The sequence below is a fragment of the Apodemus sylvaticus genome, chromosome 20 (genome assembly GCF_947179515.1).
Source record: "Apodemus sylvaticus chromosome 20, mApoSyl1.1, whole genome shotgun sequence".
In the NCBI taxonomy this organism is placed as follows: Eukaryota; Metazoa; Chordata; class Mammalia; order Rodentia; family Muridae; genus Apodemus; species Apodemus sylvaticus.
The window spans coordinates 4,276,437-4,291,826 of NC_067491.1; the positions used below are offsets into that span (position 1 = coordinate 4,276,437).

At 49.4% G+C, this 15,390-nt stretch overlaps 1 protein-coding gene across 2 annotated transcripts; it reads left to right on the forward strand.

Moving 5' to 3' along the window:
* Positions 1-517: 517 nt before the first annotated feature.
* Positions 518-10,014, forward strand: Gdf11 (growth differentiation factor 11). Of its 2 annotated transcripts, XM_052165925.1 has the most exons (4): positions 518-1,111; positions 5,815-6,212; positions 6,852-7,233; positions 7,457-10,014. In XM_052165925.1, the coding sequence occupies exons 1-3, from the start codon at positions 676-678 to the stop codon at positions 7,230-7,232; spliced, it is 1,215 nt and encodes a 404-aa protein (XP_052021885.1). In that variant the 5' UTR covers positions 518-675; the 3' UTR covers position 7,233; positions 7,457-10,014. The 2 variants fall into 2 exon arrangements, with proteins under 2 accessions (XP_052021885.1, XP_052021884.1); XM_052165924.1 differs by having other exon boundaries at positions 519-1,111; positions 6,852-10,014.
* The last annotated feature ends 5,376 nt before the right edge of the window (positions 10,015-15,390 follow it).

Here is a 15,390-nt window from a genome sequence, read left to right on the forward strand (position 1 = left end):
CCCACTAGTTCTTCTGGCCGTCTTCGGGCTTCGCTCTTGCTCTCTAGCTAAGTCTCTCCCTTCTGTGACTTCTCTTCTCTCTTTTGTCTCTCCCTCTTCCCTTCCTATCTGGGAATCTTTGGATCTGCCTCTTCCCCCACCCCCACCCCTACCCATCGCTCCGTCTGTCCCCATCTCCGACTCGGTCCCTCCCGGCCTCTCCCCTCCCCCTCATCTCTCGGTCTCTTCATCTTTCTCTGGGCCCGTGCTCTCTCTCTCTCTCTCTCTCTCTCTCTCTCTCTCTCTCTCTCTCTCTCTCTCTCTCTCTCTCTCTCTCTCTCTCTCTCTCTCTCTCTCTCTCTCTCTCTCTCTCTCTCCTCGGTTCTCTCCGGCTCCCTCTCTCGCCTCGGATGACAGCGCTACCTCTTTTGTTGGTTCCGCAGCCAATCGCGGCCGCTGACGACACGGGGGCCGGGGCTATAAAGGGCCCGGCCCGGGCTTGGGCCCCCCCAGCCGCCCGCCCCGGCCGCCCGCCCGCCCCGCCCGTACGCCCGCCGCCCCCGGCCCCCGGCCCCCCCTCGGCCGGGCAGCCCCCAATCCCGCGCCGCCCGGACCCCCTCCTCCTCCCTCTTCCCTCCGCCCCCTCCCCGCGGGACTCCGGCGTCCCCGCCCCCCAGTCCTCCCCTCCCCTGCAGCATGGTGCTCGCGGCCCCGCTGCTGCTGGGCTTCCTGCTCCTCGCCCTGGAGCTGCGGCCCCGGGGGGAGGCGGCCGAGGGCCCCGCGGCGGCGGCGGCGGCGGCAGCGGCGGCCGGGGTCGGGGGCGAGCGCTCGAGCCGGCCGGCCCCGTCCGCTGTGCCGGAGCCGGACGGCTGCCCCGTGTGCGTGTGGCGGCAGCACAGCCGCGAGCTGCGCCTGGAGAGCATCAAGTCGCAGATCCTGAGCAAACTGCGGCTCAAGGAGGCGCCCAACATCAGCCGGGAGGTAGTGAAGCAGCTGCTGCCCAAGGCGCCGCCGCTGCAGCAGATCCTGGATCTGCACGACTTCCAAGGCGACGCGCTGCAGCCCGAGGACTTCTTGGAAGAGGACGAGTACCACGCTACCACGGAGACGGTCATAAGCATGGCCCAGGAGAGTAAGTGGGCTGAGGGGTGTGCGCGGCGCGGTGCAGTCCGGGAAGGACCCGGAAGCCCTTTCTGCGAAAACTTGACGGATTGGGGAGCCGGGCCACTCCACACAACTTTTTTTGAGCGGAGAAGATGGGCAGCGGAGTTGAGTGCACGCCCCGTTCGGGGGTGGGGGGGTGGAGGATGGCGCGTTGGGGGAGGGGGCCAAAGCAGGTAGGTTGTGAGCTATTGCTTCCCACCCCTTGTGAGAAAAAGATTCAAGTTGCAGTAGTCCTAGAAACTGGCACCCAACAGTGACTTTTCTGGAGCGCTAGGTGGGAAGCTTCCGTGACCCGTGCAGTCTCAGCTGGGCCGCAGTGCCATCTTCCCACTGCTCTGGCACCAGCGCCAACTCCTTGCCCAGTGCTCCGGAAGGCGCCCATCGGGTTGCGAAAAACTAAGTGTCCCTCTAACGCCAGGGCATAGGAGGAGCTAAACCCGGTGTACCTCTCAGCAACCCAGCTGACACCGTTCCTTTCTGCACCTGATATCGCACTGGGTATCCCCTAGGACCTAGAAGAGCTGTTCCTTCCTGGTACAGAAAGAGCTCAAATAACTCAACTCCACTGCGCTTGCCACTTAACGAATATCATTTGGTTACTCTCAGTGTCCTTACTCCCTGTCCTACCCACAGCTGGAGCCAGAGAAGACCTAGGGAGAAAGAACTAGATGAGGGGGATGGGAGAACCCAGGCATCCGAGCCCCTGGCCAAACGGAGGATGAACACTCTGATAGACAGGAGCGGCTTTGAAATTTTATGGCCTGGAAAATCCAGGCCAATACTACCGCCCCCACTGCCTCCTCTCCCTAGGGTCAGGTGACTCCCTTTCCCCTCCCCCACTGACTGTCGTCGTCCCCCCCCCCCCAACTCCAGGGAACCAGGCTTTCTCTATTCCCTAGTGGTTTGGCAGCCCCCCTCCTTTGGTTTTATGGCTCTGAACAGAAGGGGGGGCTGGTTTATTGGCAGATGGGTCATAAAAAGCGGGGGGTTGCGGGAAATCCTACTGGCCCGCCCCCATGGTAGAGGTGCAGGAACCCAGGTGTGCATCTGGAAGGTTGAGTGCCTGGCACTGCCACCCAGTTTCTGCAGAATTCAACTCCAACTTGCTTAGGGTTATAAAGAAAACTCAAAGAACCAGGAAACTCCATGTGTGTGTGTGTGTGTGTGTGTGTGTGTGTGTGTGTGTGTATGTGTGTGCGTGCGTGCACACACGGAGATCTGATCTTGTGTTCTTGCTCTCCCTTGTTCTTATTGCTTCTACTTCTGGAAACCAGGGTCAGTCTGAGATTGACCAAGGGCAGGGCAGGGATGGGAAACGGATCCTAGAAACAGTTGTGAGGAAATTATGAATGACCTAAAATGTTCTGGAAGAAGCAAGATATATAGAGAAAAGATACTCTGGTTTGTTTGATGTAAAGTGTATCCCCAGGGTGAGCGACCTGGCCGTAGGCTTCCCGTTGCCCTTCACTATCCCTAGCCTCCTTTAACCAGAAGGCTTGAGCCCAGAATTAACTCTGGTAGTGGGGACATCAGGAAGTGAAGGGACTCTGAATGCACGAATTGGGCAGTAGCCATTAAGCCTGGGGTGGGGCTGTACTGGTAGATGAGGCTGGGTCTCATCCTGACTTCCATTTTAGTGCCACTTCAGGACTTAGGTAACCCAGGAACTGGGTCTCAAACCAGGTACTGTACTTCCCCTTTAAGAGTCTAGCTGCGACCTTAAGAGAGGGAGGGGGAGTAGAGGGGAGGGGAGGGAGAGAGGAGAGGGGGGAAAAGGAAAAAGAGACTTTTATAGTCTAATCCCCAGGGACCCGCTTTAATAAGAGACTTGTGCTCTGCTAATCGGGGGAGGTGTTTGTCAGCAGAGATGGCCTCTGCTCCCCTCCCCCTGCCTCCCCTCCCCCAGCCAACCCCGGACCCCAGCCCCCACCTTTCCTAGGCTGTTCGGCCTGCCCTAGTTCCCTCTACCCTCTCACTCTCCCACCCCAGCCTTCATCCCTGGGAACCCAGCCCCCTGCTCTTCTAGGAGCCAAGCCCAGCCCCTCAGTTTGTCTCTCCTGTGCACACTAAGAGGCCCCTGCCCTCTCACCCAACCTCCTGCCCCTGGGCCATCCAGCCTGAGTTGGGAGAGGGTGTGTGGTGGGGTGGAGGCTGTAGGCAGAGAGGGGGTTGGGCCTTTGCTGAAAATAGTGCAATGACCTCTCTCCCCCACCAGCACCGCCTACTAAACCTGACCTGCTGCCTGCCACCAACCAAATCAATCCAACACAGATGTGGCCCCTTCCCCTCCCCACCAGAGCTCCATAGCTTTACCTGCTCCTTTGTTCCTTCTTCTGCACCTTCACATCTCTTCTCTACCCCACGAGGGTCCCACCTTTGCCCTCTTACCCCACCCACTCCAGTCTAGCCTACCCAGTGTCTCCATTCCCCAAGCGTTTGCTCCCTTGCTGTCATCTACTTGCTCAGTTCCTCTGCTGGTCTTGGTCTAACCTGTCCTCACTCTGTCTCTTCATTCTTACCTTCAACCGTCTTCAACCTCCTCCTTTCCCTGCACCCTGTCCCCTAGAAACATGACTGCAGATGCACAGACGGATATGTGGATTCCCTGCGGCAGAGTTAGAGGAACCCTTGTCCGAAGGAACCAGACTTAAGAAGCATATCTCGTGAGCCTGTCTCAGCCTTAAGTGGGATGGACATTTATTGGGAAGCTATTATTATTTTCCATGTTCTTTATTTAATGCACAGAATTATCTGTATGATATTGAGAAGTATAGTAGTTAAGGTTAGATACCAGGCAGCAACCCAGGCACATGACTAAACCTACTTTTGCTACTGCCAGAAAAGTCTAGGAAGAACCTGCCATTCAACTTGCATTTACTGCTTGACATTATAGGCGCCACAGAAACTACAATGGTGATAAAATATTCTCAGGACATCAACCCTCAAAGAGATGAATATCTAATGGCAAGAAACATAACTCCAGCTGGTCCTGGTGGCATCGGTGTACTCCCAGCTGCTCAGGAGGCTGAGGCAGGGACTTCTGAAGTTCAAAGCCTGCCTGAAGTACAGAGTACAAGGCCGGCCTTGGGCAACCCTGTCTCAAAATAAAGAGAAAGAATGAAGCTCAGTGGGCGGGTGCTTGCCTAGCAGGTGTGAGGCCCAAGGTTTGCTCCCCATGAGCACATACGCACACTCACAGGCACAGCTGTGTTGCAATCAGATGCAGTGTGCATTTGGCTTATAGTGACATCATGATCTTTGAATTTCCATTCCTCATCCCTGCTCTACCTTACAGGAGTGTCAGAACACTGGGATCTTGGATGCTGCAGGCAGACATGATGTTCTGAGTATATAGTCAGTATTGTACTTTCTATCTCACCATCCACATTTAGAGTCCTCTTCCTGGGGTAATGGAGAGCTAATAAGAGACAACAGACATTAAGTTCTCCATGATTATGCAGATGGTAATACTTGGGTGTGACAGACAAGGGCCTAGACTTCACCATACTTACATGGCTGTGGAACAACCTCATTCCAGATTCTTCCTATCTAGAGAATAAACATGCCTGTTCAAAGGACATAATTTAGGGTGTCTCTCACCCACTCGGGAGGTCAGGAAGAGCTAGGCAGAGTGAGTGGTACATGCTGTCATCGCAACACCTGGGAAGGTGAGACAGAAGAACTGCTAGGAGGTGAGGCCAGCGTGGGTGACGTAGGGACAGTCAGGGACACTTAACAAACTCATACCTCAGAGCAAAGGCTGAGAAGAGTTTAAGGAAAGCAAAGGGATCTACTGAGAACCATCCCTGAGACTCTTTAGGATCCTGAACAATGGAAATTGGCTGAAATGTAAAGTTGGGATGTTAACGTAAAGTTAGAGGTGCTGCACTGAGCACACAAAGGGAGCTCAAGGGGGAAAGATAGCTGCTTAGAGTTGATGCGGTGTGCTGAACAGGATTTCTGATATTCTGGGCAAGTAGGACACTCCAAGTTTTTCCTTCCTCAGAAGCTGAGTGTCTCTGCTGGCAGTGAGGAAGCAGCAGAGGACACTTGTTCTTAGCGAGAGAAATGGGGAGTCAGAAACACAGAAAAGCTTGGTGGTTCCATTCTGAAGGATGTTCTACTGGGAATCAGAAGCCTGGATCTGATCTGGTTTACTTGATAAATCCATCTCTCAGGACCCTGGGTTATTTCCTCTGATGCCCCCTTTGCTTTTTTTTTTAGGGGAGAGGGCTGCCAGGCTCCACCTGCTCATTAGACAAACCAGGGCAGAAATGGGGCAAGGTAACCTGAGGGCAGCAGGTATAGTTTCTACAAGAGTATTGAAGATTCAAAAAAAAAAAAAAAAAAAAAAAAAAAGCCAGAGACTTGCTGAGAAGCACTGGGGCAGGGAAGGCCTCAGATGGAGGTAGATTCCACAGCTATCTTAGCAGGTGGACTCTTAGGAGAAATGCTATAGGGAATAGTATAAATCAGTAAGGCCTAACAGATTCATCATCCTAATGATGAGACAATTTTAGGTACCAGAGACTTAGTAGCCAACCATACAGGCACAGAAGGGTAAAGAAGAACTGGAAAACAGGCTGAGAAGAATCTGCTAAAGCCACCGGGGCTGCTGAACCCCTCCACAAACACCCTTTGCTGATGTTGTGCCCCCTTCTCTCTTATCAGCGGACCCTGCAGTGCAGACAGATGGCAGCCCTCTCTGCTGTCATTTCCACTTCAGCCCCAAGGTGATGTTCACGAAGGTACTGAAGGCCCAACTGTGGGTGTACCTTCGTCCCGTGCCCCGCCCAGCCACAGTCTACCTGCAGATCTTACGGCTGAAACCCCTAACTGGGGAAGGGACGGCAGGGGGAGGGGGTGGAGGCCGGCGTCACATCCGTATCCGGTCACTAAAGATTGAGCTACACTCACGGTCCGGCCACTGGCAGAGCATCGACTTCAAGCAAGTGCTACACAGCTGGTTTCGCCAGCCACAGAGCAACTGGGGAATCGAGATCAACGCCTTTGATCCCAGTGGCACAGACCTGGCTGTCACCTCCCTGGGGCCAGGAGCTGAGGGGCTGGTGAGCAGGGGGCCTGAAGTGGTGGTGGATATGTATAACCTGTCCCCAAGAGATGGGGGGTTAGGAAAAGTAGACCAGGAATGTGATGGTTGGGGCCAGGAACTAATTTCAGAGGAGGTGGGGTAGTAACTATCACTTTTCAGGGATTTAAGCCAGATGACAGCTGAAAACTAAAACTGGATTTGGGATGAAGGTATCAGTGAGTGGGAGACTCGTGGGAACACAGAACTGACCCTTGGGTGTGGTGTTATCTAATCCTAGCAGGAGAGAGGCCAGACAGGAGGACCAGGAGCTCTAGACCATGTTTTGCTACCTTTGCCACATAGCAAATTTGAGATCAGCCTGAGTTACATGAGATCCCATCTCAAAACAAAACAAAGAACCTGGCCCTTGATAAGGCCCTGGGCCAAAAATCTGAAGAAGTCGCATTGCCAGAAAGGGAAGAATTAGGGAAAGTGACAGGAGAGATGGCTAGACGGCAAGAGAAGTGTGGACAATGTCTGGGTGGGAGCCATAAACGAGCAAAGAGGGTATGGTTTCTGGTCTGATGCTCCTGTTGAGATGCAGGTAGGAAAATAAGAGGTAAGACAAATTGTTGAGGGCTATGTCACATCTCTTTCCCCTCTCCCTGACCCTCAGCATCCTTTCATGGAGCTTCGAGTCCTAGAGAACACAAAAAGGTCCCGGCGGAACCTAGGCCTGGACTGCGATGAACATTCGAGTGAGTCCCGCTGCTGCCGATATCCTCTCACTGTGGACTTTGAGGCTTTTGGCTGGGACTGGATCATCGCACCTAAGCGCTACAAGGCCAACTACTGCTCCGGCCAGTGCGAATACATGTTCATGCAAAAGTATCCACACACCCACTTGGTGCAACAGGCCAACCCGAGAGGCTCTGCTGGGCCCTGCTGCACCCCTACCAAGATGTCCCCAATCAACATGCTCTACTTCAATGACAAGCAGCAGATTATCTACGGCAAGATCCCTGGCATGGTGGTGGATCGATGTGGCTGCTCCTAAGGTGTGGGCTACAGTGGATGCCTCCCTCAGACCCTACCCCAAGAACCCCGGCCCCGGTCCCCATTCCCCAAGCCCTAAAGTGCCCCCCACCTCTTCCCATGAACATCACACCTTGTTCCCTGACCAAGCAGTGTGCAATACAACAGAGGGAGGCAGGTGGGGATGGAGGGGTGAGGGGTTGGGAGAAAAGGGCAGTCAGGGTGGAATGTATCTGAAATTTGCAGGTGAGAAGGTTTGGCAAGAAGACAGATGTAGGGACGGAGGAAGGAGATGGAAGGATAGAGACAGAGGACAGACAGAACACTGAGAAAGCAAAGGAACGGAAAGGTAAAAAGATTAGAGACTAAGCAGACAAGGAGAGAGACTGGAATGGGAATTGAGAGCCCTGCCCCAAGCCTGTTTTTCCACAGCAAGGTGACAGGCTTGGTATACTTGGGGGGAGTTCCCCTGACGACGCGGTCGGAGTAAGTCAGAGTCCATTCCGAGCTTTCCCCTCTCCTTCCAGTAGCAGTTGGAAGTGGGACAAGAATGGGGAAAATAAGGACCTGGGAGGGATTTTTTTTAATTTATTTATTTATTTGTGACTTTTCATTTTTTGGTATTTGGCTTTACTGGAACGGGAGGGACCTTGCCCACTGTCCCCCACTGGTCCCTTATTCCCCAAACCCTGCTCTTCCCCAGTACCAACCTACTTAAGCACTTGTATTAAGCCTCCAGGGTTGGGAATGGGGGTAAAGGGCAAGAGGACTGACACATGGAGGTTTCTAACCCATAATCACCCTGACCAACCTTCTCAAGGCAAACGGGTTGAACTGAGTGGTCATAGAAACAGAAGCTCAGACTTTAGAGCTGGGGGGTGGGGGTGACCTCAACATCCAGGATCTAGGAGAGCTACTAAACTACCCCTCAGGCCTACCTTATCCGTGGCATTATTTAGCCAGAGGGTATAGCCTGCTTATCCCCAAATTCCCCTCAGCCAAGAGACCAAAGAGCCTGTGGAATGCCCCTGCTCCCAGCCTCTATCTTCAGGTCAATAAAAATTAGAAATCCCAGAGTCCCCCAGGTCTGGGAAGGGTTAAGGGTCAAGAAAATAGTAGAGGCTGAAGGTTACAGGGCATCTGAATCCAAATCACTGCTCTAGGCTAGGGAATATGGCCAGCAGACCAAGGTGGAAGGGATTCTGAAGGGGGCACTTTAGTCCCTAACCTAACGCTCAGGGTGGAAGACGGGAGAACAAGGGAGCAGAGTGTCTATAATTTTTACCTTATTTTTGGAATATAGCAGTACCTGGCAGTATGAGGGGACAGTACACTAGGGAAAGGCATGTGACAAGGCCAGTCACAGCAGAGAACGGGAGAGGGTGGAGACCCTGGGTTTGGAAGGCTTGGGAAGCAGGCAAGGCACTAGTTGCCACTTCAAGTCACCCATTCATTCCTCCCACAATCCTGACCCACCCTCCTCTGGACTCACTGTGCCTCAGTTTCTTCCCCTTGATGGAATGAGAAGCAGCAGCACCCGCCACAGCCAAGAGATGAATTCTGAGCACTTACCACGGGCACTTTATGGACATAAAATACCTCTCGCTGTGGAACTAGATAACCAGGGCACCACAATGGTGGTGAAGAGATATGAGGCTTAAAGGAGACACAGGCTTCAGAGTACAAGTCTTCTCCTGCTTCTCAGTTGGACAATGCCTGAAGCCAAGGCACTAACCATCTCCACACCCTAACCATACCTCAGCAGTGGCCTCTTGGCTCTGGACAAGAGTCTTAAGAGGATGGGGGGTGGGGGAGAAGGGGAGACACAGCAAATGATTACTAACAGAACCAGCAGATACGGTCTGGTAGAAACAGGACTGAACTGAAGCCTGCCTGGGAAGGTCTGTATTTCCTGAGAGCACGTTTCTCTCACTTGGGCCAGACCATAGAAAGGACAAAGGTATGTGACTATCCTAGCACCTAACTCCTATTCTCATAGTGAGGAAAGGAGATAAGGGGTCTCTGAGAGAACAGACAAGGGTTCTGAAGCCTTTCGGCCCACTTCCCATGTAGCAGCAGCTAGGCCCATGCTTCTCCTCTCCCGCCATTCCTCATCCTTTTCTTTCCTACCCCGTCTTCAAGAACAAGGCACATTTGACCATCAACATCAATCATACTATCTTGGAGGAGGAGAGGAACAGAAAAGCAAAGAGAGGATTGCTTTCCTCCAAAGTCAAATGCCTCTTGATCTTAGAAAGGGTAAGAGTTGGACAATTAGGTATCAGGTAAATTTCTCCATAGAGAGTTGGGCACTTCAACCATTGCCTCTTTATGACTACCACGTATAGGGAAGGGGTTGTCTTATGGATATACATCTGAGTTAAGCCTCAACTTCCTGGTCTTTTCAATCCCCTAAGAGGCGTGAGGGTAGGCCTGGCATTCAGTGGAAGCTGGCACCTCTTCCCACACTACCTGTGTGGACTGGCCAGCACTCCCCTGAACATATTAGTGTAATTCGTTACTCTGTGTATTTGTTACATCATGTGTGTGATGCCTTTGTTTGTTAAGGGTGTCTGAGGAGGAGTATGGGCTGACAGGGGCACTGGAATGCCAGGAAAGGACTTCTTCAATGAAATCAAGGTTTCCAGGATGGAACCATTGCAAAAAGGCCATCAGGCAGTTTTCAAGTTATGTGACAGAGGGCAAAGATGGCCAAAGGGTGCTCTGAGTTTTGGGACAGTCACATGACACAATCCAGCACTTGAACCTGAAAAAAGAAAAATAAAAGCAGTCAAAGAGTTTAATAGTTGAGTGGTGAGCTCTTCTCCCCGATCAAGCGTCACATCCACACCAGGGAGACCAAGAACTGAGGAGGCTGGCTCTAAAAGTCAAAGGACAAGATGAGGAGCACTCGGGGATGGAGGATGATGGCTGGGACTTGGAGCTGGAGGATGGACTGAGGCTGGGAAACTGAGGGTGCTTAGAGCGCCTCACAGAGCTGGGTCTGATAGATATAGTCCCAAGGACTGCAAGAACACCTAGTCCCAACAGAATGAAAAATCTACACACTGAAATGATCTAGCCAGAGTTTAGAGTAGTAATAATATAGTTCTAATCCAGGGTGCCTCAACAGAATTACCAAAAATCAAACTGTCAGCTCCCCATTGTAGTTAAATGTTTTGAACACTTAGTCTACTATGAAAAAAAAAAAAAAAAAAAAAAAAAGCTTCCCACATGCCTATAGCACAATTCACAAGGCAGAGTCATGGGTGGTGAAAGAGTCTTGCTTGAGTCACAGGATTCAATGTACCACCTGGTCTCCTCTGTGCCATTAGTTCTACCAACGCTTTCCTGGCCAGAAAGTGAAGAGGCCCGGGCCCAACCACATAAGCAGGTGAACTTGTGTGTACAAAGCCTCAGATTGTCTGCTCACCACGCCACCCCCATCCTCTAGCTGGAATCTATTTCTATGTTGGAGGGAGGGGTGTCTCCACCTAGCCTAGACCTCAGTCGCAGCTCCAGAAAGACCATGAGAGCTGCATAGGGATGTGTGCTGAGCATGAGGTGCACTTAATCCTCACAGCAGTGGGGCTCTGCTGACAGGAGTCTGGAAAGCCACAGAGCAATTAAGTCATTTGTCCAGTGAGAATTCAGAGGTTGCAAGGTAGACAAGGAATCAAACCCAAGTAGGTAAAATACAATGTTTTCATCTGATGTACTCTGTTATTGAAGGGTAAAGGTGGAAAGCTGAATTTGCACTACAGTGAGAAAGGAAACAACTTGGATTCAAAGGGTTGGTATATATGAAACCTTTTCCAGTGTCTTTGAAGAGAAGATCAGGATAGAGTTTAGGGATTTGGACACAGCATAACTGGTAAGAGTACTTGCCCAGCATAGGTGGAGGTTCTGCCGACCACCAAAAACCAGGCATGCTGCCACGGGCCTGTAATTCCAGCATGAAGAAGACAGAAACAAGATACAGAAATTTAAGGCCATCCTCAGCTACATTTGAGGCCAGCCTGGGCTACAAAGAAACCTTGCTTCAAGAAGAGAAATTGGTTTGTTTGTTTTTTTTTTAAAAAAAAAAAAAGCTTAATTTTGAAGGGATTAATAATCAGAAAATAAGTGCCACTGTCTGTTAGAGGCCCCATATAAGTGGTTTAGAAAAAGTTATCCTGTTTCAACTACCCAAATTCCCTCCTCATTTCATTGTCTGACAAGTATCAAAGACTCAAGCTGGCAGAGCAAACAAGCACTTTAAGGTGTTGACAGAAAAATAAATAGTCCTAGAAAACCATAAAAAGGAGATTTACAGCTCACCCAGCAGACGGGGTGATGAAGAAGGGCACCTTGGTACCTGGGTCCCAGAGAGAGAACTCTAAACCCAAATGTCGGCCTTGTCAAACAAAATGGAAACACGTAGATATTCTCAACTGTTCATGCTGGCTGTGGAAAGACTACAGAGACAGAAGAGGGCTCAGGCTCAGGAATTCGAAGAATCTTCTGACCAATATATGAACAACTGGAGAGATGGAACAAAGGGATAAAGAAAGGAAGGAAGGAGGAAGGGAGGGAAGGAAGGGAAGGGGGAGGGGGAGAGAGAGAGAGAGAGAGAGAGAGAGAGAGAGAGAGAGAGAGAGAGAGCCTGCCTACACATTTGAAAAGCACCATAACACATTTCACATTTGGGAAAACCAAGCGCAGTGGTTCACACCTTTAATCTCAGCATTCAACAGATACATGCAAGTGGATCTAAGTTTAAGGCAGGCCAGGGAAACAAAATCAGACCTTGTAGTTTTGTTTTGAAAGAGTTTAAACAAAACTAAGTAAAGACAATGACTATGCCTTAAAAGAAAGAAGAGGCTCTAACACGATAGATCAGTTTGTAAATGCCTGCTGCGCAACTATAAAGAACCTGAGTCTGGACTCCTGGTTTCCACATAAAAAGCCGGTTCAGTAGCATTTGTCTGTAACTCCAGAACTGGGAGTTAGAGACTGGTGGATCAGTGGAAATTATTGGCTAGCCACTCTAGCTAAATCAATGAGCTGGAGCTCACTGACTGTCTCAATAAATTAAATGGTACTCAATCAAGAAATGTGATGTGTCCTCTGGCCTTAATATGTACTACACATACCCACCAACAAGAATGAACACACACACACACACATACACAGCCATAATCCTAGCACTTGGGAGGCTGATGCTGAAGGATGCTGTGAAGTCAAAACTAGCCTGGAATATAAAATGAAACACCATCTCAAAATGAGAGGTTGGGAGAGAATCCTAGGTTGAGTTGAATATGCCTCTGCAAAGTTATGGAGGATAAAGAGGTAAAGATTACACTGAATCCCAGCACTCAGGAGGCAGAGGCAGATGAGTGAGTTCAAGGCCTGGTCTACACAGGGAGCTCCAGGACAGTCAGGGCACACAGAGAAAGGTCACACTATGGACCCCACTGTTGTATTCTATCATCAGCATCTACTTTATTCCTCAGTATTTAGTTATGTAAAGCATCCTGGGATATAAATCCTACTCAATCTATATTGGGTCTCTTGAAACAAAAGAGCAATTTTCTGTGGTTGTTTTCAGATAAAGACACCGTTTATATAGTCTTATGTTAAAAAAAGGGGGGTGAAGGGCCCACAGACTGATGGGAAGAGAGTCACTCCAATTAAAACATTTGGTGAGGAGGTGACAAAACTTTAATCAACTTTTTCTTCTATTAGGTTTTTCCAAAGTCTCAGATTTTTGAGACACATTTCACAATAAATGGGCAACCTTTCATATACTCTCCAAAGTGTCTAAACTTAGGTTTCCACCTTTCTTAGGAGCCAGAGAATCTGTAGCGCTGGCCGGCCTTGAAACTCCCTGTGCTCCATGAGTGCTGTGATTACAGCTGTGCCCTGGCCGTCCTGGCACCCGGGAGTGATCATCTCCCTAGTGGATGAAATGAAGGTGTGCTCTACCAACGCCCAGCTCGAAGTTTTCAAATAAGGGAACTTTTATGACCTTTCCAAAGAAATCCCCCAAAAGAAGCAGCTATTAACATTGAAATATAAAGATTAAAACGAGAAAGCCAAGGCAGGTGTGGTGGTGCTTGTCTGTAATCACAGCTCTAAGAAGGCTAAGAAAGCTGATTAGACTCAAGACCTCCTGGCCTACACAGCAAGCCAAGGCTATAGTGAGACCTCTCTCTCAAAAAACAAACAGCCAGGTGGTGGTGGCGCACACCTGTAATCCCAGCACTTGGGAGGCAAAGGCAGGTGGATTTCTGAGTTCGGGGTCAGCCTGGTCGACAGAGTGAGTTCCAGGATAGCCAGGGCTACACAGAGAAACCCTGTCTTGAAAAAAACAAAAACAAACAGGAGAAAAAAAGGAAGGTATGTGGGAGAGAACTTATATTAACACATCAAAAAGACCAAGGGGCAGACTTCATATCTCCACAGAGAAAAAGCAATCTGCTCAGATAGCCAAACCTTTCCTAAGGAGGTGACTCAGTAAGGAAATTTCACGTTATCCAAGACATGCCACCACTGTAACTGTAAAAGATGGGGACAAACTAGCACAGAACTTAACTATAAAGTGGAAGCAAGGTTGTGACCATTGTGCAGTAGAAATGTACAAGCGTTGTGCTTGATCCGAAGTACTGAGATGGACACACACACACACCAGGCATCTTGCTCCACTTCTGTCCCAGCAATGCCTAACATCTCTGACCCTGCCCGGCCATGCCTTGGGTTTCTATTTCGCCCTGAGGAATGGCCAGCCCATTTACCTTCTGGAGCTAGGTCCCACACAGTGACTTCTGCTACAACAGACAGGGCATGTCAGGCCGCCCTGGACAACAGGGATTCTGTTTTACACAGTTAGGCTTCATTCAAAGTAGAAGGCAATCAATGATTAGCCCCACACTTTATCCTTACATTTCCTAAAATCCCCAAGGCTCCATTGGCCTCATTATGAAAGATAAAATAAAAGCCTATCTTTGAGTATGAAGAAGATAATAAATAGGCTTAAGAGATAGGCCCAATCCTCTTTTTTAATCTTCTTTTTCTACAGAGTAAAGGCATTACAGTTAGTTCCCCTAATATTTGTCATTGACACTCCCTCTATGTGTTCTAATCAGGCTCTATCTAGGAACTTAAAAGGAACACCTAATAAAACACATTCTCTTTTCTTCCTTTTTATTAATAAGCAAAAATAATTAAAACAAAAACCACAACAATCTTAAATGCAGAAAAGCAGTTAAATAAAACTGCTACTGAATTCAAGGATGTACCAAACGTACAAGTTTCCTCACTGTGAGGCACATGACTGTGTATGTAGGCAGATAAGTAGGTAGGGGTGTGTGTGTGTGTGTAAAACCAAGAAAAATTTGAAAAATGGAAACCACTATGGGGCAGAAAGCACGAACTTTTCATTATGCAATCCCAAAACGCTCTGCTCTTTTTCTTTTCTTTGCCTGTAACAAAAAGCAAAAGAAAAAAAGTTAGATTGCAAGATAATAGCAGATTAAGTTCCTGGTATCTTTTAAACCAAACTGGCATTAACTGTCAAATGGCCCAAGAAGAGATAACCCCTGACTTCAAGCCAGAGATTTAATTCCAGAATCCTTCAAGTTGTCCGGTCAGAATGGGGAGGCTTAGTGAAAAAGAGACAGAAGGCAGACCCAGCCACCCACACATATACATAAGGTTAAACAAGCAAAGGGAGAGGAGGAAAGCAAGTTAGGGGAGTGAAGAAAGGGTGAAGGAAAAAGCATGGCAGAAAAATGTAGAATTCCTTACAATCTGTAGGAAGATGGGAGATTTCAGAGGAAAAGAGTTAAACAATACCTCCACAGAGAGGCTAACTCTTCAATGCCAAGAGAATAAGTTGGAAGAGGAAGGGTGTGGATATCTCCTCTCTCCCTCCCCCCTCTGTCTCTCTCATTCTCCCTCATGTCTGAATTCCCTCAGATATTCATTTATTATTTAGCAGCTCCCATGTAGTGCTATATATGCCTCTAAACAGACTGATACTATAATTACTTTTAGATACCTGATCAATTGCCAGGGTCACATGGTAACCCCAGTAGTAGGTAAGTACAATGAGGCTCAGAAGTTATGTATTACGGATATCTTAAAGAAACCCATATTGGAAAGTGGACACATACAATCCACCACTTGTGGCAAAGAAA

Coding starts and splice junctions, on each gene's coding strand:
- Gdf11 (XM_052165925.1), top strand. CDS start 676: ATGGTGCTCGCGGCCCCGCTGCTGCTGGGCTTCCTGCTCCTCGCCCTG. Junction 1,112..5,814: donor CATAAGCATGGCCCAGGAGA/GTAAGTGGGCTG, acceptor CTCTCTTATCAG/CGGACCCTGCAGTGCAGACA. Junction 6,213..6,851: donor GGCCAGGAGCTGAGGGGCTG/GTGAGCAGGGGG, acceptor CCTGACCCTCAG/CATCCTTTCATGGAGCTTCG.